A 25,830-nucleotide genomic window follows, 5' to 3' on the forward strand; every position below is an offset into this window, starting at 1 on the left:
TGCACTGTTCAGGCAGCTGTTTGCATAATTGCACTGTTCCAGTACATTGTTTGTATACCTTCACCGTTCAGGCACATTGTTTGGTATCCCTGCACTGTCGAGGTAACTGTTTGTATACCCGCACTGTCTAGGCACACCCTGTATACCTAAACTGCTCCAGGCATTGTTTGTTTACCTGCACTGTCTAGGTATATTGGTTTGTATACCTTCACCGTTCAGGGTATTACTGTTTGTGTACCTGCACTGTCTAGGCACACTGTATGCTACCTGCACCGTTCAGGCACACTGTCGGTATACCTTTCTTCGCACTGTCTAGGCACACTGTATACCCGCACTGTTCAGGTGCACATTGTTGTATACCTGCACTGCCCAGGGTACACCGTTTGTATACCTGCACTGTCTAGGCACACTGCATACCCGCACTGCTCCAGGTACATTGTTTGTATACCTGCACTACCCAGGCACACTGTATACCTCAAACCGTTCAGGGCACATTGCTTGTATACCTGCACTGTCTAGGCACACTGTTTGTATACCTGCACCGTCTAGGTACACTGTTTGCATACCTGCACTGTCTAGGGTAATAATTGTTTGCATACCTGCACTGTCTAGGTACACTTTTGCATACCCAGCACTGTCTAGTACACCTGTATACCCACACTGTCGAGGCAGGGGCCACTGTTTGTATACCTTCACTCTCTAGGTAATATTGTTTGTATACCTGCACCGTCTAGTACACCGTTTGTAATACCTTCTCACCGTCTAGGTACATTGTTTGTATACCTGCACTGTCTAGGCACACTGTATACCTACACTGTCTAGGGCACACTGTTTGTATACCTGCAATTGTCTAGGTACACTGTATACCCACACTGTCGAGGTAATATTGTTTGTATAATTCTCTTCACTCTCTAGGCACATTGTTTGTATACCTGCATTGTCTAGGCATTGTTTGCATACTGGCACTGTCTAGGGTACATTGTTTGTATCCCTTACTGTCTAGGTATTAATTGTTTGTATACTCTGCACTGTTCAGGTACACTGTATAAATTTTCACTGTCTAGGTACACTGCTTGTATGGCCTGCACTGTTCAGGGTACACTGTATACCTACACTGTCGAGGTACATTGTTTTTGTATGGCCTTCACTCTTCTAGGTACATTGTTTGTATACCTGCACTGTCTAGGTACATTGTTGCATCCCTTTACTGTCTAGGACACTGTTTGTATACCTGCACTGTCTAGGTACATTGTTTGTATACCTGCACTGTCTAGGTACATTGTTTGTATACCCAAAATTTTCGTCTAGGTAATATTGTTTGTATACCTTCACTGTCTAGGCACACTGCTTGTATACCTGCACTGTTCAGTACATTGTTTGTATACCTGCACTGCCCAGGGTACATTGTTTCTGTATACCTGCACTGTCTAGGTAATAACACTGCTTGTATACCCACACCGTGTTCAGGGGTACATTGTTTGTGCTACCTGCACTGTCTAGGTACATTGTTTGTATACTCTGCACTGTTCAGGCAATAATTGCATACCTTTCACTGTCTAGGTACACTGTTTGTATAATTACCTGCACTGTCTAGGTACACTGTTTGTATACCCAAAATGTCTAGGTACATTGTTTGTATACCTTCACTGTTCAGGGTATGGACTGTTTGTATACTCACACTGTCTAGGTACACGTTTTGTATACCTGCACTGTCTAGGCCATTGGTTTGTATACTCACTGTCTAGGTACATTGCTTCTGTATACCTGCACTGTCTAGGCACATTGTTTGTATACCTTCAATGTCTAGGCATACCGTTTGTATACCCTGCCACTGTCTAGGCACATTGTTTGTATACCTGCACTGTCTAGGTACATTGTTTGTATAGCCTTCACTGTCTAGGTACATTGTTTGTATACCTGCAAAGTTCAGGCACATTGTTTGTATACCTGCACTGTCTAGGCACACATGCATACCTGCACTGTCTAGGTACATTGTTTGTATACCTGCACTGTCTAGGTAACACTGTTTGGTATGTACCTGCACTGTCTAGGCACATTGTTTGTATACCTCTCTCACCAAGTCTAGTACACTGTTTGGTATACCTGCACCGTCTAGGGTACACTGTTTGCATACCCACACTGTTCAGGTACATTGTTGTGGCTACCTTCACTGTCTAGGCACACTGTTTGTATACTCACACTGCTCCAGGGGTACACTGTATACCTGCACTGCCCAGGCAATAGCCTGTTTGTATACCAGCACTGCTCCTAGCACATTGTTTGTATACTCCACACTGTCTAGGCATACACTGCTTGGTATACCCACACCGTTCAGGCACATTGTTTGTATTCCCAGCACCGTCTAGGCACACTGTTTGCATACCTGCACCGTCTAGGTACACTGTTTGTATGGGCTCCACACTGTTCAGGTACATTGTTTGTATACCCACACCGGCACACTGAACACCCACACTGTCTCTGGCACACCGAATACCTACACTGTCGAGGCAGGTTACTGTTTGTATACCTGCACTGCTCAGGCACACTGCTTCTTATATACCTGCAATGTCTAGGTACATTGTTTGTATACCTGCACTGTTCAGGGTACATTGTTTGTATACCTGCACTGTCTAGGCACACTGCTTTGTATACCTGCACTGTCTAGGTACATTGTTTGTATCCCTACACTGCTCCAGGCACACTGTTTGTATACCTGCACTGTCTAGGGTACATTGTTTGTATACCTACACTGTTCAGGGGTACATTGTTTGTATACTTGCACTGTCTCGGCATTTTTGTATATACCTGCACTGTCTAGGTGCATTACTTGTATACCTTCACTGTTCAGGTACATTGTTTGTGTTTGTATACCCGCACTGTCTAGGTGCATTGTTTGTATACCTTCACTGTTCAGGGTACATTGTTTGTATACCTGCACTGTCTAGTATACTGTTTGTATACCTGCACTGTCTAGGTACATTGTTTGTATACCTGCACTGTTCGGTACGATACTGCCGCCATGTTTACCTTCCCTAAAATAAACAACTGCTACTCACGTCACAAACCAACTTATGGACTTACTGAAGATGAGTCGACCATACGCCAGGTGTGTTAGGGAGGGCGTCTTGACGATCAGGTCCAGCTGGGAGTCCTACCCCTTCACCACCGTGCCAGTCACCTTCACCTCCGGCCACAGATCTGGGAACTCCGCCTCCAGCTCCACCTGTCCAAGGGAGGGAGGGGACGGGTGATGATTAAAACAAACATGGATAGATAGAAAGATATTGATAGATATAGGTTGATAGATAGATAGATACTGATATAATTTATTTAGCAAAATCATCACACACACACACACACACACAACCTCATCGAAGCTGTTATGGACGATGACGACGACGAAGGTGTAGTCGTAGAGGATCTGCTGGAGGAGGTGGTAGGTGAAGCGGTCCTCAGCCTTCAGGTACCTCACCTTTTGCTTGATGTCCCGCTGTATCTCCGTCAGTAGCCTACATAAGTAATACTAGTAAGTCACTTTAAAATGTGGTTTTGCAGGGATGGGATAACATGCGTATCTCTCTCATTGTATCCTGGGTTCGATCCGCGGCCCAGGACACATGTGAGAAAGGTATTATCCTGTGTGACACCACCAAACATGTCAGGTTTTTCGCGGGTACAGTCAGGTTTCCTCCTGTACAGTACTGGACAATAAAGGTCATAACAAATTAACACAGAACGGCCAGTATCAACCGCCTGAACGGCCAGTACCAACCGCCTGAACGTCCAGTAAGCTGACATTCGATGAAATGATAACTGAGTTACTTGATTGTAAATTTTACTATATAATAATGCAGGATCACTATAACCAACAGCTATATTCATTTTTAATCTTTCATGAATTTGTAAGACGTTTTGGATCAGCTAAATATTAGACTGCGCCATTGATCTATAATTATCCACTAAGAATGAACAAAGCTTTACTCATCAAGGACGACCTTTTAAAATGACCCTAAATAACAATAGATAACTGTATGAAAAACACTAATTGCCTCTACTACAAAACTCAATGAAAATTAATCTAGTAACATCACCTGCATCGCTCCTCTCACAAATGAATTTACCCGGAAGAGAATTCCTAAACCCCTTAATAAAAAACACGACTACAAATATCATCTGTGACGTGTTGAAATATTTACAGTGATCAGTAAGAGAGACTTATCACCTGTAACTGTAGAACCAATTAGGGGAACCTCCGCCCTGGGAGTAGAAGGCAGCTATCTCCATCTTGCCTGACTCCTTCTTCCTGTACACCCTGATGCTGTAGCCTCTGGGGTCCTTCAGTAGCGAACTGTTGAGGGTGACCGACACCTCCTCCCCAGCGTCCACAGCCCTGAGGGAGTAATAACACCATGACGATACTCCTGGTTGATACAACATGTAAAAAAACTGTAGTTTATTGAGTGTTGCAGACAGACTATAACAGTGAATTAATATAAGGATATTATTAAAATGGAATAAATGTTGAGTGAGTGCCAAAACTAATGAGAGGATGACCCAGTGGGGCCATCAAGTTAAGAAGAGATAATATAAGTTGCTTTTTCTGACACATCATTACACTGGGAAGACAACTTTATCTACTGTAGCCTAGTAAGGAGACCGATATAAAAGACTCAGTAAGACTCACGTGAAGGCTCCGGTGACCTGGAGAGAGAAGCCGTCTAGCACTATTACCCCGAGGAAGCCGTAGGTGTCCCCCGCCCTGTCGTAGCTGCACCTGAGTGACCCCGACGCCCCTGGACGAACCAGCGCCCCCGTCACTAGATACTGATCCTGCACCAACACCACCACCACCTGTTATTCTTTGTATTCTAAAGCTACTAAACTACAGTGGTGCATCTTAAGTTCATGAGATCCCCCAGATATAAACAAATTAAATTTACACACACACACACACACACACACACACACACACACACACACACACACACACACACACACACACACACACACACACACACACACACACACACACACACACACACACACACACACACACACACACACACACACACACACACACACACACACACACACACACACACACACACACACACACACACACACACACACACACACACACACACACACACACACACACACACTACCTGCTCTGAGCGACAGTCGACGTTGAGGACATAATGATGGTGGGTGTTGATACTGACTCGGCCAACCAACACCAGCGACACAGGAGGGTACGGCGCCTGTAGGAGGAGACAAGAGTTAGTGAAACATATTGATAAACAAAAAATAGATAAACATGGACGAGATACATAACACAAAATTTACTTAAAATCCCTCGGGGTCTGAAAGTTGTGAAGAAACGATAAACATTTACTTAAAGACCTAACTAAAACTAACCTTTTATATTAGGTTCTGGTATTAAACCGCACCAAAAGTATCCTCAGTACAATTGCATATGGTGAACCTGTCTCATATTTATCATAACTTGTTTAGATACGGTGAGCCTTGTGATAATAACTAAATCTCGTGTACAGAATGGTAAACTAAACCTGCTGGGAAGTAATATCGAAGGCAAACACACACGAAGCTAATCCGTATGAGGTTGGGATGGTAGTCACTAGTACCAGTCGTCTAACTAACCAAACACCCACCAGAGCAGTGTCTTACTCACTCTCAAGTACACACACACCTACACATGAGGAAGTATGACAGAAGTGAGGAAGCGGTTAAAATCTCTCTCTCTCTCTCTCTCTCTCTCTCTCTCTCTCTCACTGTTTTCCTCTTTATATCCATATATCTACTATCTATATCGATTTATCTATATATAATAGTAATCCAGTCGTCTCTTTTATCTATCTATTCAATGTCTCTCTATGTAACTATCTCCCTATTCTTCTCTACCCTCTCACCACCAGCCAACTCACCTGAGAGATAGTGAAGGTCATGGTAGAGTCGATGTGGTGTAGAGTGGCACCGGGGTTGTGGTAGTTGAGCGCCACCTCCAGAGCTCTGCCTCCCTCCCTCCACTGGACACCCGCCACGCCCTTGATCAACGCCCACGCCACATGTCCCTGCACTGTGCCGTCCGACCACTGTGGTCAAGTACCCGCCAAGATAAAGTATGGTATACATAAATTTTTTGATAACCTATATTGTATACATAAACCTTATAATAACCTATATTGTATACATAAACCTTATAATAACCTATATTGTATACATAAACCTTATAATAACCTATATTGTATACAAAGACTTTATGACACAATAAAGTTGGTGACTGACCTTGAGGAAGATGTTGCCTCCAGGGAGTGTGGTGAGGTAGGTGGCGAGGGCGAGGTTGAAGGCTGAGGTGGCCGGCGTCCACTGTACCAGAGCCCTCACCTGCCCCGCCTCCTCCACCAGCCCCACACTCACCTTACTGCTCAAAGATGTCTGCCACACACACACACACACACACACACACACACACACACACCATGAAGTGTTATTATTGTTGTTGTTATTGATGTAATTATCATAAATTGTCTCGTTATCACTATTGTTAGGACACTATTATTATTATTATTATTATTATCATTATTATTATCATTATTATTATTACTACTGCTATTACCTGTCTCATTGTTATCATCATTATTATTGTTGCTTCTATCAGTATTAGAATTATGATGCTTAATGCTAGATTGTGTAAAAGCTGTCAATTGGATACAACACTCGCCTACTGGTTAGCGCCCTGTGAGGTATACCTAACTTTACAACTGAGGTAGTGAAGGTGGTCAAGTGTAGTGACGACTTATGCAAGAGATCATCCTACCTGGAAGTTGTCTGGGAAGGTGCCGATGTGGTCTGTGTCGAGGGCCAGCTTAAGTCTGGCCCAGGGGAAGGAGGGGTCCACCAGGGTCAGCAAATGAGAGCTCTTGAGGGAGTCATTCCTGGCCACGCCGTACGACTCCACGCCCACCGCCCTCTGCCCCGACCACATGCGACCGTTGAGGGAGTAAGTGTCCACCGACCTCGTCAGTATCCCGTGCACCCGACCCAACTCAGGTACTGTCTCAGTTATCAGTCGGATCTGTAACATAACATATAGTAAAGATATTGTTACCTCCATAACACTCTACTTTACTGTTCTATACTCTTATTTTTTCGCCTCCCAGGCCCCGTTGTGGGTCGATGAGGGTGTGTCCGGGTGGGCTCTACCCCGTAAAAAAAAAAAAAATATGCAAGGCGCAATCGTGAAAAACGTATTTTATAGTCAGGAGACACACTAAGCTATAACCAAGGACTATCCGATACAGATATAGTTGATATTCCTCGGCTACAACGCAGTCAGCTATAAGTAACACAAGCGGGTACTAACATCAGTAGTTGTCACGTCGCTGGTGTAAGAGGTAACTTGGTGGTCTCCTTCAGGGGGCGGCTGGAGGGTCCTTTTGACCTTGATGTTAAGCTTCACCTCACCAGTAGGAGGCGTGTTGGTCCTCAGTAAGGTCTCCAGGTTAAGTAACAAACAACCTCCTCCTCCATCAACACCGCCTCCCGCACCACCACTTCTGTTATGGACGGAGGTGTTATACTATTACAGACATCTTCCCGGGCACAGTTCTTTTGTTGCTGATCGTCCTACTTATTGACGTACAGTTAATATAAATGTGTGAGTTAAGTAAACTTGTCTTGTCCTTAAGGATATTGTCAACTTATCTTTTACCATGACACAGTTCCAGCCCGAGCAGCCCACAGCACCTGGGGTTCCCTCTGCTCTCTGCTTAGGTCATGTTTAAGGAAAGTGTCAGACGAACTCTCGCCCACCTTCTGTTAAGGTTCCCAGTTAGTAGTAATGTGTGCTGAGGTCATTATGGTGACAAACACTGACCTGTAATCACTGGAGAGAGGTTGCTGGAGGTCGAAGTCCCAGGACAGGAGGTAAGAGGCGTCGGGTCCTGCTCCGGCTGATAATGTGAGGGCGGCCACCACAGACTCGGTGCCGGACACCTGGGAGCTGACGTCTCCGCTGGCCGTGTAGTACATCCCGGTGGGCGTCATGAGGGTCGCCTGAACCACAACACGGGAGATGAGACACACCTAAACTTGTTCCTCCCTCGTGTCATATACACAGACAACAGGTAGCCACTTCTGTAGTGACGGTGTCTGGCTGGCTGAGTCATTAAGCAGTGAGAACCGAGTGGCAATAAAATAAACATGGTGCACAAGGTAAAATTATTCTGTGATGTAAAAAAAGAAACTATTTTGGGGCATACCTTTTGCCTATGCATATGACAACAGGTGACCAGGTTAGGCAGCACCAAACACTGCCACTGTTTATTTCACTAACTTTTCTTCAGTGACCAAGAGACCTAATACATATATTTAACAATAACGTAAATTAGAATATTTTATTTATAATGTCAGAACTAAGAAACTTTATCGTTTACTTAGAATTCTTTCATCTGTTTTGAATTTGTAACAACAGGAACGTTGATGCGTAATAACTTAAAGACTCCCCTAAGTGAATGATAAATGTTAACACCTGATATATAAGACACACACACACACTTCACTAACTACGATGACGAGACTGTTGAGTTAGTGTAGTTACCTTAACGAAGTGTCTGTTGTTGATGACCGTGTGTCCAGCACGGCCCTGCACCACTCCTGCCCACAGTTGGTGCCTCCCTCCTGCTCACTACCACCTCCTGCCTACCAGATACCACCCAGGTATTAGTGCTGCTACCACACACACACACACTCTTTCATGACAATTTATTCTGGTGTACGTATGTTTAAAAGTGGTGCAGAAAACGAGTTATTTCATGGCAAATAATTCAATATTAAAAAATAAAAAATATTATCATCCAAACCTTTATCACCACCACGATACTTAAACTACCACCAACCACCACCATCCACCACCACCTCACCCACACACCGACCTGACATGAAGCGTCCTAGCTTGGTAGTTGAGTGTGAGGGTACCGTTGTAGGCGTGAGTGAGAGGCCCTTGCAAGCCCTCCTCCAGTAGCTCCTTCACCAGCACCTCCGCCGCCGCCACGTCAGTTGAGGCTACATCCACCTCGACACGGCCCTCAACCAGACGACCCCACCGCCACACAGCCGCCCTGCCCTTGACGTTGTAGTAGCCGATCATGTGGGCCGCGTCCACTGATACTGACCCATCCACCCAGTGCTGTAGAGACAACGTGTGGTATTACTACAGTGACCCATCCACCCAGTGCTGTAGAGACAACGTGTGGTATTACTACAGTGACCCATCCACCCAGTGCTGTAGAGACAACGTGTGGTATTACTACAGTGACCCATCCACCCAGTGCTGTAGAGACAACGTGTGGTATTACTACAGTGACCCATCCACCCAGTGCTGTAGAGACAACGTGTGTATTACTACAGTGACCCATCCACCCAGTGCTGTAGAGACAACGTGTGGTATTACTACAGTGACCCATCCACCCAGTGCTGTAGACAACGTGGTGTACTTACAGTGACCCATCCACCAGTGCTGTAGAGACAACGTGTGGTATTACTACAGTGACCCATCCACCCAGTGCTGTAGAGACAACGTGTGGTATTACTACAGTGACCCATCCACCCAGTGCTGTAGAGACAACGTGTGTATTACTACAGTGACCCATCCACCCAGTGCTGTAGAGACAACGTGTGGTATTACACAGTGACCCATCCACCCAGTGCTGTAGAGACAACGTGTGGTATTACTACAGTGAGCCCATCCACCCAGTGCTGTAGAGACAACGTGTGGTATTACTACAGGACCCATCCACCCAGTGCTGTAGAGACAACGTGTGGTATTACTACAGTGACCCATCCACCCAGTGCTGTAGAGACAACGTGGTATTACTACAGTGACCCATCCACCCAGTGCTGTAGAGACAACGTGTATTATTACAGTGACCCATCCACCCAGTGCTGTAGAGACAACGTGTGGTATTACTACAGTGACCCATCCACCCAGTGCTGTAGAGACAACGTGTGGTATTACTACAGTGACCCATCCACCCAGTGCTGTAGAGACAACGTGTGGTATTACTACAGTGACCCATCCACCCAGTGCTGTAGAGACAACGTGTGGTATTACTACAGTGACCCATCCACCCATTGCCGTAGTAACAACAAAAGTGGTACTCACAGTGACGACGATGTTGGCCTCGGTCCGAGAGACGCCGCCTGCAGCAGTGTGTTGGAGGTGTAGGTCAAGGAGCTCGTCCCCGCCCTGCTCCGCCGTCACCACCACCGAGCACTGACCCTTCCCGACACAGTTGAACGTCCCCACCACACTGTAAAGTTATCAGACGGACGTTGATGTTTACACGTGTACTTATATAATGTTATCGCCGCCCTCGTACGCCGCGACCTCTGACTCACATACCAGGTGGTCGGTGGTGGCCCAGATGTTCGGGGACGCACAGCAAGCATTTCGTTGTTATGATCATAGATAAGGACTCGGGACGCCCCTGGCTGACAGTATCGTCCAGACCCTTTGAGTGTACACACACTAGCTACCAGGAGTTACATGGAGTGATACTAGGAGTTAAGTGGAGCTATAAGCCTGCACACGTTAGTGAAAGGACACAGTGATTGTTTGTGTTATGGTGAAATGTTGTGAACTACATACTGTACGTGCACAGTGTAAGGCAATTTGGATAATAACCATACAGAATCGTGTATTTACTAACTGTCGTATAATGTATACATGTAATGGAATGTAATCAGTAGTTAACGAGTGTCTCACTATTACAGGTTTTGACCATGTCAATCAATAAACGTTGAGTGAGTCCACGTTGCGGGTTTCTCTCACCCTTAAGACGTGTCGTTATCTAACTGTCGAACATTCAGCAGTTAAATATACAAAGTTTGGAGAACACTCTCTCTCTCTCTCTCTCTCTCTCTCTCTCACCTGACGGGGCTGACCCAGGTGAGAAGCTTGAAGGTGTTGGAGAGGCCGTAAGAGAAGATCTCGTTGTCTGACCTCGTGATGATGATGGTGTCCATGTTGAAGGTGTTGCCGGGCTCCAGCCGTACCATCAGCTTGTTCTTGTAGCTCCCCCCCAGCGCCTTCGCCAGCGTCTCCTGCACCTCCACCACCTGACCTGGCCACATCACCTGCATCACAAGTTTCATATTAACCACCCAGAATCACACCATCTGTACCACAAGTGTTATAACATTAAAGGAAGGAAAACGTGTGTGTGTGTGTGTGTGTGACTGTGTGTGTGTGTGACTGTGTGCGTGTGTGTGTGTGTGTGTGTGTGTGTGTGTGTGCGTGTGTCTGTGTGTGTGTGTGTTATAACCTGAGAAAAATCTCTGGAGGATGAAGGAGAGATTGAGAGAGAAGAAAGATAAAGAGAGATAGAGAGAGGACAGACATACAGAGAGGAGGGAGAGGATAGAGGGAGGAGGGAGGAGGGAGGGGAGGAGAGAAGGAGGGGGGAGGAGAGAAGGAGGGGGGGAGATAGGAGGGGAGGAGGGGAGGGGAGGAGAGAAGAGGGGGGAGGGGAGGGAGGGAGGGGAGAGAAGGAGGGGGGGAGATAGAGGGAGGAGGGAGGGAGGAGAGAAGGAGGGGTGGAGGATAGACGGAGGAGGGAGGGAGGAGAGAAAAGAGGGGGGGAGATAGAGGGAGGAGAGAAGGAGGGGGGAGGACAGGAGGAGGAGAGAAGGAGAGGGGGGAGGGAGGAGGAGGGGAGGGAGGAGAGAAGGAGGGGGGGAGATAGAGGGAGGAGGGAGGGAGGAGAGAAGGAGGGGTGGAGGATAGACGGGAGGAGAGAGGAGGAGAGAAGGGGAGGGGGGAGATAGAGGAGGAGGGGAGGGAGGAGAAGGAGGGGAGGATAGGACGGAGGAGGGAGGGGAGGAGAAGGAGGGGGGAGGATAGAGGGAGGAGGGAGAGGGGGATAGGAGGAGGGAGGGAGGAGAGAAGGAGAGGGGAGGATAGAGGGGAGGAGGGGAGGGAGGAGAGAAGGAGGGGGGAGGATAGACGGAGGAGGGAGGGAGGAGAGAAGGAGGGGGGAGGATAGAGGGAGGAGGGAGGGAGGGATAAAGAGATAGAGACAGAGAGACACAAGGGAGATACACCCACCAGAACCCTGAGTAACACGTCGAGGTGAGTGTAGGAGTGGCTGGCGACCTGGACGAGGGAGGAGACCTTGTCGAGGGGGTTGTTAGACCACGAGACGTTCAGCCAGTGTCGTAGCTGATCCTCCCTCACTAAGAGCTCGTGCTCACAGCCCCACCACACATCCAGCGGCTCGTACGCCACTGTAATACAAGGCACAGGTTAACATCACTCGTACAGCACTGGACACAAGTTAACATCACTCGTACAGCACTGAAGACACAAGTTAACTTCACTAATACATCACTGAAGACACAAGTTAACATCACTCTCACATCTTGGACACAAGTTAACATCACTGTACAGCACTGGACACAAGTTAACATCACTGCATAGCACTGGACACAAGTTAACATCACCTGTACAGCACTGACACAAGTTAACATCACTGCATAGCACTGACATGCTAACATCACTGTACATCATTGGACACGTTAACATCACTGTACAGCACTGGACACAGTTAATATCACTTGTACATCTTGGACAATAAGTTAACATCACTCTGTACAGCACTGGACACAAGTTATCACTAATACATCACTGAAGACACAAGTTAACATCACTGCTGTACATCATTGGACACAAGCACATCACTGTACAGCACTGGCACAAGCATTATCACTCGTACATCTTGGACACGTTAACATCACTGTACAGCACTGGACACAAGTTAACATCACTCGTACATCATTGACACAAGTTAACATCACTCTGTACAGCACTGACACAGGTTAACATCACTCGTACATCATTGGACACAAGTTAACATCACTCGTACAGCACTGGACACAAGTTAACATCACTCGTACAGCACTGGACACAAGTTAATATCACTCGTACATCTTGGACACAAGTTAACATCACTCGTACAGCACTGGACACAAGTTAACAACACTCGTACAGCACTGGACACAAGTCAACATCACTCGTACATCACTGGACACAAGTTAACATCACTCGTACAGCACTGGACACAAGTTAACATCACTCGTACAGCACTGAAGACACAAGTTAACTTCACTAATACATCACTGAAGACACAAGTTAACATCACTAGTACAATACTGTAATACATCAAACTTCAATTACAATTAGTTAATATGTTAACTGTTAAGAATGAGTTGCAGAGATGAAGTGGAGGAGGTGTGTTAAGATCTACAGTAAGTGGTGAAGATAATGCTAAACTTACCTCTGGCAGACGTCTTGATATCCCCGGGACCACTGTAGGTGTGCGAGAAACTGAACCCTCCTTTCTCGGCAAGAACAAAGTTGAGGTCCACATCTACCTAGGGAGAAAGATTTCCCTAAAAAATACAATGTAGTATTTATCTTATCTTCAGAGCAGGACAAAAACACATTGCAGGAGGTCCTCACGGTGTTAATAAACTACTATACACTATTTAATCAAACGGTAAATGGTTACATGTTCTTGATGCGTTGGTCAAGGGTGCTGATGTTCAAACTCGTGTGAATACGGTTAGTTGAAGCCCCAAGTATTAGTTTAAGGACACCACCACAAGACTTAAAGGCGATATAAAAGTGTAAACTAATAAGATAAATAACAAGATATAAACTCAACTCACTCGACCAGCGTCCAGGATGAGGGCGACACTACCCTCCGTCACCCCGGGCTGCTCCCTGTGTCGGCCACTGATAGAGAACTTGAAGGAGGTTCCTCTAGTCCCCTCTAGTTGCTGCTGTTGTTGCTGGTCTATCAGGAAGGTCACCACAGGACCCACCGCCATACTCACTTCAATCTCCCCGTCATCCTCACCCCATCCAACCTGAAATTTTATGTATGGTAATGTGTGATATAACTACATGCTTGATTATCTATTTTATACGATAAAGATTATATGACATAATTTATCTTAGAGCTGAGTAAGAAAGAGGCCGTGAGTCACTGTGTACTAGCTGACGTGACCTAACGTGTACCGTAGTGAAGGTGAATAAAACAATAACAGTAACGGGTGAAAATAATCTAGGACGGTATTTAAATTGAATGAAAGACTGAGTGACGATGAAGTGTTTAAATTTGATTTATCCTCACATCATATATCTACCTCTGTTCCTGTCGTTCATGAATCAATAGAGTGTACCTTTATTATCATCATCATTAGTACTATTATTATTATTATTATCATCAGTTTACCATTATTATTACAGTATATACAATATACTACAACTGGCGTCGTAACAGAGTCAGTACATCACCTTGCAGCACTCATAACACAATACCTTGAGTAAGCCGTGCCCGTGGGGTGATAGTGTCAGGAAGAGCCGCCCGCTGGTGTCCACACGGAAGGTGCCAGGCCAGGCGACCGTCAGCGACCTCACCTCTACCATCATGAGTGACCCGTCCTCGAGGCTGATGGTTACCCCCACCTCGCCTGTCCTCATCATACACACACAGACATATATTAACGATCTTCCCACCTATACACCATTCTCTTTATAAATTACAGGTACAGTACAGGGTGTCTCATAAATATGAATACACACTGCGTGACGATCATGTGAATGTTTGTAATACAACAGCAACATTGTCCTCACCTATTGATGTACATTATCTAGCTTAAGAATTAGACAAGTTATTGGCGTTGCCAATGTTCACTTTTTAGTTTTCTGGCTTGTTAAACTATTTCAGTATCAACCTAAGGCAATAAGATACAACAGAGGGCCACGTACTTGCAATCCTTAAATTGATGTAGTCAGTCACTGGTCCCATCGTACTTAAACTCAACTCAGCAGAGAACACGTCCTCTTGCTCCTCCTTCCACGATATAAACCCCCGCATCACCTCCTTCTCGCCTCCTTCTGGGGTGGTGATGAAGGCAGAGGGACTCCATACTCTCTGACGCTCCAAATGTGGTGTGGATAACTGGAGACGGACGCCATAGCGGGATCGATCAAGACCCACCTCCAGTCCCGCCATCTGGGTAATTCTCTCCCGGGACCCAGCAAACCCTGTGAGGTACACGTAACACCCGGATATTACTACTTATATTATCTTCTCTTTTTGTTATACTAAATTTCCTCATTGATATGTTTTTGGTAAGGTAAGGTAAGGTATGGTATGGTAAGGTAAGGTAAGGTATGGTATGGTATGGTATGGTATGGTATGGTATGGTATGGTATGGTATGGTATGGTATGGTAAGGTAAGGTAAGGTAAGGTAAGGTAAAGCTAAGCTAGGTTATATTTGGTTAGGTTAGATAGGTTAGGTTAGGTTAGGCTATGTTACATTAGGTCAGATTAAATTATGTTACATTTTATTTATAGAGTTACATACATAAGATTGTTTGTATTTCTGTTCTAAACACTAATACTGTTGCTGTTATGTAATAATAATGATACCACTATAGAAATAACGACGATAATAATACTATCACAACTCACATGACTATCACTACTACTACTATTACTGTCATTAATTCTACCACTTAATGCTTTTTATAAATATTACTACTATTTTCCTACTCTTACAACCTTCATTCACTATCCCTCGTATACTATCACAACACCATTTACAATATCCTTAAGTCACATACAGTACAGATTTGACTCGACCTGTTAAGAAAGTTACTAATATTAAGAGCGGTGTTATTAATCAGTAACAGGGGTTCTTGTTCACTAATAGAGTTTTACCTTTGAAGTAGTACGAGTGATGGAGGGAGTTGAAGGTGAAGATGACGGAGAGGGAAGGCAGCTGTTGTATGACCAGGCTGGCGTCGAACCTATCACCGCCCGCCTCCACCATTATCTGTGTTACCTGAGCTTCGCCGCCCACTGTAAATCAACCAATTTTTTAAACACTACATCAAGATTATGACTTATAATAAAAGACAATTCACTGAACTACTCACTAAAACTAAAATGACTTGTTTCCCGGACTATGGTAAGTACACTACTACTGGACATTTTACCTTATTTACCTAATGGCCACCAAACAGAGATGCCTGTCTTTCTGGAGGTAGGGTTTCCATGCTTTAATACAGTAATCCAGACCTGGACGTAGTTAAGATTCTTACAGTTGAATGAACATTTTCCTATTTTTATATTGAAAGGTACGCTTTAAAATTCCCAAATCTCGATTTGCTGCCCCCACTTGTTGCGTCGCCTTTGGTGAATGATCTATCACAACACATCTTTCTCCTCACCGACAGTATCCAGGAAAGTGTTATTAATAGAATAGATGTTCTTAGGGTTGTTGTATTCTACGTATAAGGTCTTGCATTTCATAATTTTAAAGAGCATTTGTCAGTCTCCAGACCACTAAACAGCTCATTCAGGTCTTCCTGCATTGTTGCGAAATCATCTTGACTTGTTACCTGCCCAAATATCTTCGTGTAGTCCGAAAACTTGACAATATGACTCAATATATTTTCATCTATGTCGTTTATGTAGATCACAAGATCACAAACAAGGTGGGTCCAAGGATAGAGCCATGTGGTACTCCACTGAGAATCATTTTCCATTCAGAATGTACAGTCGGGGTCAAAAATCCTGTCGCCTCTCCTGCTGCTCCACGAACAACAACGCCTCTCCTGCTGCTCCACGAACAACAACGCCTCTCCTGCTGCTCCACGAACAACAACGCCTCTCCTGCTGCTCCACGAACAACAACGCCTCTCCTGCTGCTCCACGAACAACAACGCCTCTCCTGCTGCTCTACGAACAACAGCACCTCTCCTGCTGCTCCACGAACAACAACGCCTCCTGCTGCTCCACGAACAACAACGCCTCTCCTGCTGCTCCACGAACAACAACGCCTCTCCTGCTGCTCCACGAACAACAACGCCTCTCCTGCTGCTCCACGAACAACAACAACGCCTCCTGCTGCTCCACGAACAACAACGCCTCTCCTGCTGCTCTGCAACGCAACAACGCCTCTCCTGCTGCTCCACGAACAACAACGCCTCTTCTGCTGCTCCACGAACAACAACGCTTCTTCTGCTGCTCCACGAACAACAACGCCTCTCCTGCTGCTCCGTGAACAACAACGCCTCTCCTGCTGCTCCACGAACAACAACGCTTCTTCTGCTGCTCCACGAACAACAACACCTCTCCTGCTGCTCCGTGAACAACAAGATTCAGACTGTGAACCCAAACACTGATGCATTATTCTGTCCACGGCGGCTTCGGGTTCACTAGTCTGAATCTGGGGTTGGTGGAGCAGTAGGAGTGTTGACAGGACTTTTGACCCCGACTGTACTTCATTTATTATTAGTCTTTGTCACCTGTCTTCAAGCAAGTTGTTAATCCACGTCAAGATCTTGCCTGTGATGCTGTGTGCCTGGATTTTAGAGGCTCGTCGTGTACGTGGGACTTTGTCAAACAACTTGGAGAGATCCAAGTACAGCACATCCATTAGTAAGCTTTGGTCCAGGTAGTATGTTACTGTTTCAAGGAACGTGAGTAAGTTGTCAGACAGAATTTTCTTTCCATGAAACTGTGTTGTGATGCGTTGATAAGACTATGTTCGGTCAGGTGTTCGCTGATGGTGTACTTCAGAATTTTCTCAAAGCGCTTGCATAAATGTGATGTCAAGCTGTTCGGCCTATATTTTCAGCTGCACTTTTCGTACCTTCTTGTATACTGGGGTGACGTTGGATAATTTCCAGTCCCTCGGTGTTTTACCATGACTCAAGGATTTCCTGAATAAGAGTCTTAGTGGAGTGAAAATCTCGTTTGCCACCTCCTTTATCACCTTGGTTTGTGCTCTGTACATTCCAGGGTCTTTCAATTCTTTTAAGCTTTCCTTTTAATGATATCGTCTGTGCTTGCTATCTCTCTTAGGTACTGGCATGTTATCCATTGTGTCTTGTGTGAATACTGATGCCAAGTATGCATCTAAGGCATTTGTCATTCTCTAGGGCCACGTTATTTTCATCCTTTAACAGGTCGACGGTACCTTTAGTTTTCAATTTGCTCCTAACATACACATAAGAGGACTTGGGATCTTTCTGAATATTTTAGGATAATTTCATCTCGAAATGCCATTTGGTTGATCTAATTTCCTGATTGGTCACATTTAGGGCTCCTGTATACTACATAATCTGCATGTTGCCCTGTGCTCTGGTATTTCTCCCAGTGTTTATTTTCCGGCTTCCCTAGATCTGTGATTCATCCACCTGGTATTATTCTCTCTTCTCTTTGTTTTCCGGGGTATACATTCGTCTACTGTTAATTATTAAAATTTCCTCTCAGTTAATTCTCTGTAGTTTGTTTCTCATGAGCTGGTAATCTCCATGGTTGAAGTCATAGTGCTCTTTAACTACCGTCTCTCACTTATCAAAGACAGTATTTCATCTTAGTATGTAGCGGTCGCTGGTCGGAGTTAGTTTCTCCCTACGTGGACCTCGTCCACCAAAGCCTCCTCAGTTGGCAAGACTAAATCTAGAAAGTTGTCTCCCCTCGTGAGTTGTGACTACCTCCGAAACAGAAAAGCACAGCTGCAAATTAGTACGTATTTAGGCCCAACCATAGACCTCGAAAGTGGAGTGCCCCAGGGTGCCGCCCTGTACCCAACATTATTCACCATATATACAAGCAACCTACCAGAACCAACACAACTAAGCGAACATATCATCTACGCAGACGAGACGACATCACACAAATCATATCATACCTTGGGAAGTCAGAGGCAATGATGGCACGCTATACAGCGCATGCAATAAAGAACATAAATGATAATACGAGAAGATGGAAGATTAAAACAAATATTAAAAAATTTAAAATAATACCAATTGCTAAACAAAAGGTCGAATCAGTCATTGTGGATGAAGAAAAATAACCATACGTTATTACGTTAATGAAGGTACCATATTAAGACTCAAGATCTCAAAAACCGGATACCAAAGCTTCGTTAATGAAAAAGACAGCAAACTGCGCAGCAAAATTAAAAAAAAAAAAAAAAAACTAGGAGATTCCAAAACCTAAATACACAAAACAAACTAAAACTGTATTCAGTACTAATAAAATCAATAATAAGCTCCCTGCCTGTACCAATCAACGCATTCAGTGACACAAGAATACAGAAACTACAAACAATACAAACTAAATGTCTACGACTTATATATAACATCAGATATGAACAAAGGATAACAAACGAAGAACTGCACAGGAGAGCTAACATCGAGGCAGTAATGTAGACATATACAACAAAGCTAAAAGAACGTGGGGCAAGTAGAAGAGTTAGAAGCTGTAACTCACTGGCTCGGTAATGAAATAGAAAGAGTGAGAGATCATTCATGGTTCAGATCCAGCAGAACAAGACGAAACAACTCAGCACCAATACCAAGATATAAATAACCACCTCAAAGCAATACAAAAAAAAATCGCATAGAATGAATAGCCGATTAAAACACTGCCAACACAAACGTCAACCTTTTCAATTAAAATAAAAAGATAGGACCACCTCCTTGCGAACCAAAGTAGCAAGTTGGATCCTAAACTACTTCCTTGAAAAAAAGTTTCCTATTTTAAACAAAAGCTTCAATTCCTTAAAAGAGAGAAGAAAAGAAAAAGTGACCAATGGACACTTTCCTTGGCCTCTCCAGCCCCTTCCTGCTGCTTTTCCTCCCACCTTTAAAGCAAAACATACGATGCTCAGCCAGCTCCATAAAGAACCTGTCCAGAAGTAGTCACATCTTCCTTGAAATACTGGCTACTGCAATGACAAAACATGAACGAGAATAAAGCCCAGGCCTGAGAGCTAGAACTTAAATTACTAGTACAAAAGATCAACAAAGAATTTTTAAATACAACATACTCGTATCGGGTTGAGCCCGGATACCTTTACTCTCCTACTTTCCTTCAAACATTCCCCTCATTTAGCTTCTCTTAAAACCCATCCCCTCCCCCCTAAATACCCCCAAAGTACTTCCAACCCATAACCCCCCTCTCCTACCCAGCAACAAGCAATAGCCCTTCATCCTTATCTACAGGCATCAAGTCAAGTCGTCTCGTGGGTTCCGACACGTGTTGTGTGAAGATATAAGCATCTAATGGCTTTGTTGGCTATCCTTAGTCGAATCGATTTGGTGTTTACCATTGTTTGTACACCTGTACTATCAAAGGACAGTACGTTATTCGTGTGCCTGTACTTTCTATGTACCACCCTCAGTGTCAACACCTGACTGAATTATTCAGAATAGGCAAACTGTACTACAAGCTTTGCCAATAAATTTGTTAAACTAAACTAAAACTACATTATTTCAATTATTTGTAAGCCAGTATTGTCCATGTATATTGTCTATATACCGAGATTGTCCATTAGGGGGCAGTGAAATTTTGCTCAAAGCTGCACTCTTCAGGCATTGTTCCTTATACATATCTAAGACTCCATGCCAAATTTGAAGCTGATATGTCGAGGTTTAGTCTGCCGCATTTTCTACTGAAATTTTTAAATTTACCTACAGTACTAGCCAAACAGCCGCTGTGGCGGTGCAATGTTCTGTTCAGTGTTTATCAACTTTTTTTTCATATCTCTTATAGTTAAGGAGTGTGACGGATATCACCTGGCATGTAATTGTGTTATAAAAGTTCCCAAACGTGAGGTGCAGTTTCTCCTTGACCAGCGAGGTGATAGGAAGATGAAGATTGCAGGGGTTGACATGAAAGTGACGAAGATGTGGGACAGAGTGACGGCAAGAGAGAAGCATGATGCGGACAGAGTTAGGAGACAGCTTGAGCAAAAACATAGATATCTGGTAGCTGGAGATATTCCTTATGTTGAGGATAATTCAGATGATTCAAGAGATATTCCTCTCGTCAATACTGATGCTGATTTTGTCCCTGATCCAAGGGCTCTGACAGACACCAGTTCACAGAACCGGACAAGACTCCCTACACTGGCTGCCGCTTGTGACCGATACTTGATTAGTGATTATGCTGGAGCTGCCATTGCTACTGCCACCTTAACTGACTATGGCATTATCACAAAGGATGACAAGAGTCAGGTTATTGGACCACATAAGCTGCGGGATGCGAGACAAAAATACCGATTTAAGAGGCAAGAAATTGAGATGGCTAGTTTAGATAATTTGACGTCACTCTATTTTGATGGTAAGAAGACCGCCACTCGTGTGATGATAAAGAATGAGAAGACCGAGAAATGGAGTTCGAGGATGATGGTGAAAGATCATTATGTCATCATGGTTGAGCCTGGCAATGAATATCTCACACATGTGACTCCCAAGACTGGACACGGAAAGCAGATTGCCAAAACTATTCACGAGTTTCTGGTGGAGAAAAATCTAACCCAGCAGCCCATTGTGTGTGTTGGTTGTGATGGAACCAATGTAAATGTAGGATCAGAAAATGGAGTCATTCATCATCTTGAAATGTTACTTGGTCACCCGCTCCATTATTTCATATGTCAGCTTCACGGAAATGAGCTGCCTTTCCGCGCAGTTTTTTATCACTATGATGGTAAACCAAGTGGTCCTGAGCATTGGCGTGGTCCCATTGGAAAGCAGATCAAGGAGTCTTTGTCTGAGCTTCCAGTTGTCGCCTTCCAGCCAGTCAGTTTCCCTGATTTCCCTGTGTTTAATGATGAAGTGGAGAAAGATCTGTCCTGGGATCAGAAATACCTGTATAGGATTTGTAAAGGAGTTATCACAGGTGTTGTTGAAGATGACTTGGCTGCTATTGAGCCAGGTCCTCCCTGTGTGTCAAGGTGGAACACCTTATGGAGTAGAATCCTCAGGCTGTATGTAGCAACATCAAGACCCAGCCATGAGTTGAAAAGAATTGTCATTACAATAATAAAGTTCAGTGCTCCAATGTGGTTTTACATCAAGATACACCCTTACGTAACACACGGCTCAAGGAACGTATTCCAGTCCCTGCTATATATGAAACACCTGAATAGTGAGGAGGAGACGATAGTGAAGAAGGCTGTCCAGAGAAATGCATACTTCGCCCACACAGATCAACTTCTTCTTGGTATGTGTGCAGATGAGGACATGACTGTTAGAGAAAAAGCTGTCTCAATGATAAGAAAAATTAGAGAGGAGAATCAGCAAAAGGAAGAATGCACTGGCAGATCTGAAGAGGAGGAGGAAGATTCTGATGCTGCTGTTGACGAGAATTTGTTAAACTATACTGATGAGGAGGGTAAAGATGGAGATGGGAATGAGGATGTGCCTCCTGTAGTCAACATGAGAAAGGTGGTGACTCCGAAACTAAAGTGGCAAGCAAAAAACTATCATTCCATGATTAACTGGAGGAATGAACTCAAGACTGAGCCTCCTTACATTGCTTCTCTGTCAAATCTACAGGTTAATGACATTCTTGAGACACCATTAGTGGTGCCCAAGTGGCCAAACAGCACTCAGGCGGTCGAGAGAGGCATAAAAGTGATGACTGAAGCTTGCACTGAAGTGACGGGATACGAATCGAGAGATGGATATATTAGGCAAAGATTATTGTCTAGGAAAATGATGCCAAGGTTCCGCACAAAAAAGAATTTCAATATGAACTTGTAATGATTTTCTATACGGTGTACCTGTAAAATAACATGTGAATTAAATCGATGTCACCCATGTAAAATTTATCATTATCCTGGAAAACATTAAATGACACCTAATTTTTGGTATACACTAAAAGTTGACAAAAGTCGTTCGCGATGCGGCAGGGTAAGTATGCAACTATGCATGAAATGGCATGAAATTTTGCACAGGTGTTTGTTACAGCCATACAAACGATGCCTGAAAAGTGCAGCCTGCAACTCAAATAAAAGTGTTTTTCCCTGCCCCTATTGTCCATATATATGTTGAATAAAAGTAAACTTGTATGGCGATTTTACTGAATAAATGTCTATCTACTTATCTATCTCTGAACTCCCCTGGTAATACAAACTCTACGATGGACTACAATAGTGTACGTTACAACTGACTTACATTCTCTCCCCGACACAAATAAAGAAAACGTTAATATAACCCAAACAGTATCAAATTCTACGATTAAGCTCATCTTTCCTGACAAACAAAATTCATTAACATATTGTTATTCCGAAACATTATTTAGTATTATAATTTTTGTGAAATAGGTGTTTTGATTATTTTCTATTCCAAGCAGGAGCTAATTGGCACGTTTAGGAAGATTTTCTTGTATATGTAAGAATTTTCAGTATATTTGCTTTTAATTGCCCCCACTCCACTAGGGCAACAAATTATGTTTTTCCGATGGTTTTGATGAGTTTCGAACGATTATGACCTTAATTTCCGTCAGAAATCACTCGTTTCTGAAATACCGTCACCTCTACCAGTCTACCCTTCCCCAAAACGAGTGATTTCCGACGGAAATGAAGGTCATAACCTTTCGAAACTCATCAAAACCACCGGAAAAATCTAACTTAACCTAACCAGACCCCAGTGGCCCCAGCCACTTTGTTTCCGACAAAAATGTCATAGAAGAAAGGTGTTTTAAAATTTTCTAAACTACATGAAAGGTATATGTGGCTTATGTGAGTCCTATCTTCAAGAAGGGCGATCGTCACTCCACGAACAACTATAGACCGGTGAGCCTGACCAGCATAATATGTAAAGTACTTGAGAGTATTATCAGAGATGCCGCAATGGAACATCTAATACGAAACAACCTTGTAAAAGATTGCCAACACGGTTTTATGCCGGGGCGCTCTTGCTTAACACAATTGCTCAAGGTATTGGATATATGGACCCATATTCTGGAACGGGATGGTAATATCGACAATATTTGCCGAGATTTTGCCAAGGCTTTCGACAGTGTACCCCATGAAAGGCTGAAAATCAAACTGGAAGGGTACGGAATTAGGGGAAATGTCCTAGCGTGGATAGAAGACTTTCTACATGACCGCAAGCAGTGTGTGGTGATTAATGGCACGAAATCGTCATCTGTACCTGTAACACGTGGGGTACGACAGGGCAGTGTATTGGGCCCGCTGTTGTTTGTTTGTTTCATAAATGACATGCCTGACGTTGTACACTCCTCCATACAAATGTTTGCCGATAACGCCAAGTTATTTCGGGAAATTAAGAACAAAGCGGACTGTGAAGAGCTGCAGAAGGATCTCTGTGGGCTCCAGGAATGGTCGAAGAAATGGCTGCTAAGATTCAATGTCACGAAGTGTAAGAGGATGCACCTGGGGCGTACCAACGGCAAGGAGGCGTATCATATGTCCCAACGGGATGAAGAAACAGCACTAGTTGAGACTGTGTGTGAGAAGGACCTAGGTGTGTATGTTGACAATGAGCTGAAGTTCTCGGGCCATTGTGAGAAGAAGGTAAATCAGGCAAATAAATTATTGGGTCTCATAAGAAAGTCGTTCAGATATCTAGACGGTCCGTCCCTCGTAACGATCTTCTGGAGTGAAGTGCTTCCCCATCTGGAGTACTGTCACCCCGTCTGGTACCCGAGATATGCGAGGGACTGTCAGTTGGTTGAAAATGTTCAAAGGAGGGCCACCAGACTGGTGCCTGCACTTCGGCACCTCGGCTACCCTGAGAGATTGGAGCGCCTGAACTTGCCTAGCTTATACTACAGACGGGCAAGGGGGGACCTAGTTGAGGTGTATAAGCATCTCAGGGGGCACTACTCAGTTGAGTGTCCTTACTTGGAGCTGGCGGACGTTCGCCCCACAAGGGGTCACAGCTCAAGATTGAAGAAGCCGCAAGACCAGAAAACCGTGAGGGCAAACTTTTTCGGAGTGAGGGTTGTAAACTCTTGGAACAATCTACCAGAGAGTGTTGCGACGGCACCGAGTGTGAGCTCTTTCAAGACAAGACTTGAGTAACACTGGAGCGGGTTCAGGTACATTCAGGAGCCGGTGCATGCCCAGTATTTGCCAACAGTGCGTGACAGAGACGTGACCGATCGCCTGGGCGGCTAGCGAGCCGACCTTTTGGTGAAGAAGATACATGAAAAGAGACGTGACCGATCGCCCAAGCGGCTAACAAGCCGATCAGTGGCGAAGAGGATAAAAGTATATTAAAAAAAAGAAGCCAAAAGTTGTGAGTCAATTAAAAGCAATAATACCGAATATTATAGAATGTATTGCATAATTTTTATATTTTTTGTTATTTACTTACGTATTGTAAACCTAGATCATTCGAGAACTCTCCAAGCGTGTCCCGGTCCGATCCCCAGCGTCTTGATATCGCGAAAATGTTGTAGAAGTCTGACAAGACATACACTGTATATACCCGCTAGTTGCCTAGAAGTAGCCGATCGTTCCTGCACAGAGTGCGAAGTATAATAAGCCTTGTAACGGCGGAAGATAATTGTTGTGCAAGTATTGTGGAAATGTTGTGAGCGATATAAAGTGAAAAGACTAAAAGAATTGCACACTGGTAGTGTACTGACTGCATATATTCTAAGTGAAAAGTTCAGTGGTAAAAACATACCCTGTGAACAGTATTGTGAAGACTTAGTGGTCATTAAAGCAGACTACAGTGCACAAGTGTGTTTCCGTGACCCGGTGGAAAATCTACCTGCCTGTTGTTTGTCTATACACTGATACCGATCGTCGGGAAATTACTGGAGACTGGCGGGACAGCCAGTGGTAATTGACGACACTTGTGAGATATCTACTGCTTCTCTTTACGATCTGGCCGGTGGGACAAGAGTGATGGAAGCTGGTAAGCGGCGAAAAGGGTTTGTAACAATATTACCCTCGAT

At 44.3% G+C, this 25,830-nt stretch overlaps 2 protein-coding genes across 2 annotated transcripts in view; both read right to left on the bottom strand.

The window, feature by feature from the left end:
- Window positions 1-3,061: 3,061 nt before the first annotated feature.
- On the bottom strand, window positions 3,062-8,067 carry LOC121878026. The gene is made up of 10 exons (XM_042383983.1): window positions 7,898-8,067; window positions 7,385-7,577; window positions 6,839-7,096; window positions 6,307-6,456; window positions 5,946-6,113; window positions 5,166-5,261; window positions 4,685-4,830; window positions 4,223-4,390; window positions 3,368-3,509; window positions 3,062-3,223 (listed from the first exon to the last, which is right to left on the bottom strand). Exons 1-10 carry the CDS (start codon window positions 8,065-8,067, stop codon window positions 3,152-3,154), a joined length of 1,563 nt encoding a protein of 520 aa, XP_042239917.1. The 3' UTR covers window positions 3,062-3,151.
- Window positions 7,904-25,830, bottom strand: part of LOC121878019 — a 46,339-nt gene continuing 28,412 nt past the window's right edge. Inside the window, exons 21-31 of the mRNA XM_042383976.1 lie at window positions 15,814-15,954; window positions 14,855-15,133; window positions 14,405-14,556; window positions 13,750-13,950; window positions 13,356-13,452; window positions 12,128-12,306; window positions 10,952-11,157; window positions 10,184-10,331; window positions 8,955-9,208; window positions 8,621-8,721; window positions 7,904-8,076 (exon numbers count right to left, since the gene is read on the bottom strand). Coding sequence (XP_042239910.1) covers window positions 8,622-8,721; window positions 8,955-9,208; window positions 10,184-10,331; window positions 10,952-11,157; window positions 12,128-12,306; window positions 13,356-13,452; window positions 13,750-13,950; window positions 14,405-14,556; window positions 14,855-15,133; window positions 15,814-15,954 — 1,757 coding nt within the window. The 3' untranslated portion in view covers window positions 7,904-8,076; window position 8,621. The remainder of the gene's footprint in view (window positions 8,077-8,620; window positions 8,722-8,954; window positions 9,209-10,183; window positions 10,332-10,951; window positions 11,158-12,127; window positions 12,307-13,355; window positions 13,453-13,749; window positions 13,951-14,404; window positions 14,557-14,854; window positions 15,134-15,813; window positions 15,955-25,830) is intronic.

The sequence above is a fragment of the Homarus americanus genome, unplaced genomic scaffold (assembly GCF_018991925.1).
Source record: "Homarus americanus isolate GMGI-L3 unplaced genomic scaffold, GMGI_Hamer_2.0 scaffold40244, whole genome shotgun sequence".
Lineage (NCBI taxonomy): Eukaryota > Metazoa > Arthropoda > Malacostraca > Decapoda > Nephropidae > Homarus > Homarus americanus.

Bases quoted from the DNA above. Each gene is read 5' to 3' on its own strand.
- LOC121878026 (XM_042383983.1), bottom strand. From the start codon at position 8,067: ATGACGCCCACCGGGATGTACTACACGGCCAGCGGAGACGTCAGCTCC. The intron at 7,097-7,384 runs GTTAGTACCCGC...GTTATGTTACAG, and splicing joins GCGACGTGACAACTACTGAT to ATCCGACTGATAACTGAGAC. The intron at 4,831-5,165 runs GTAGTGTGTGTG...GTGTTGGTGCAG, and splicing joins TCGACTGTCGCTCAGAGCAG to GATCAGTATCTAGTGACGGG.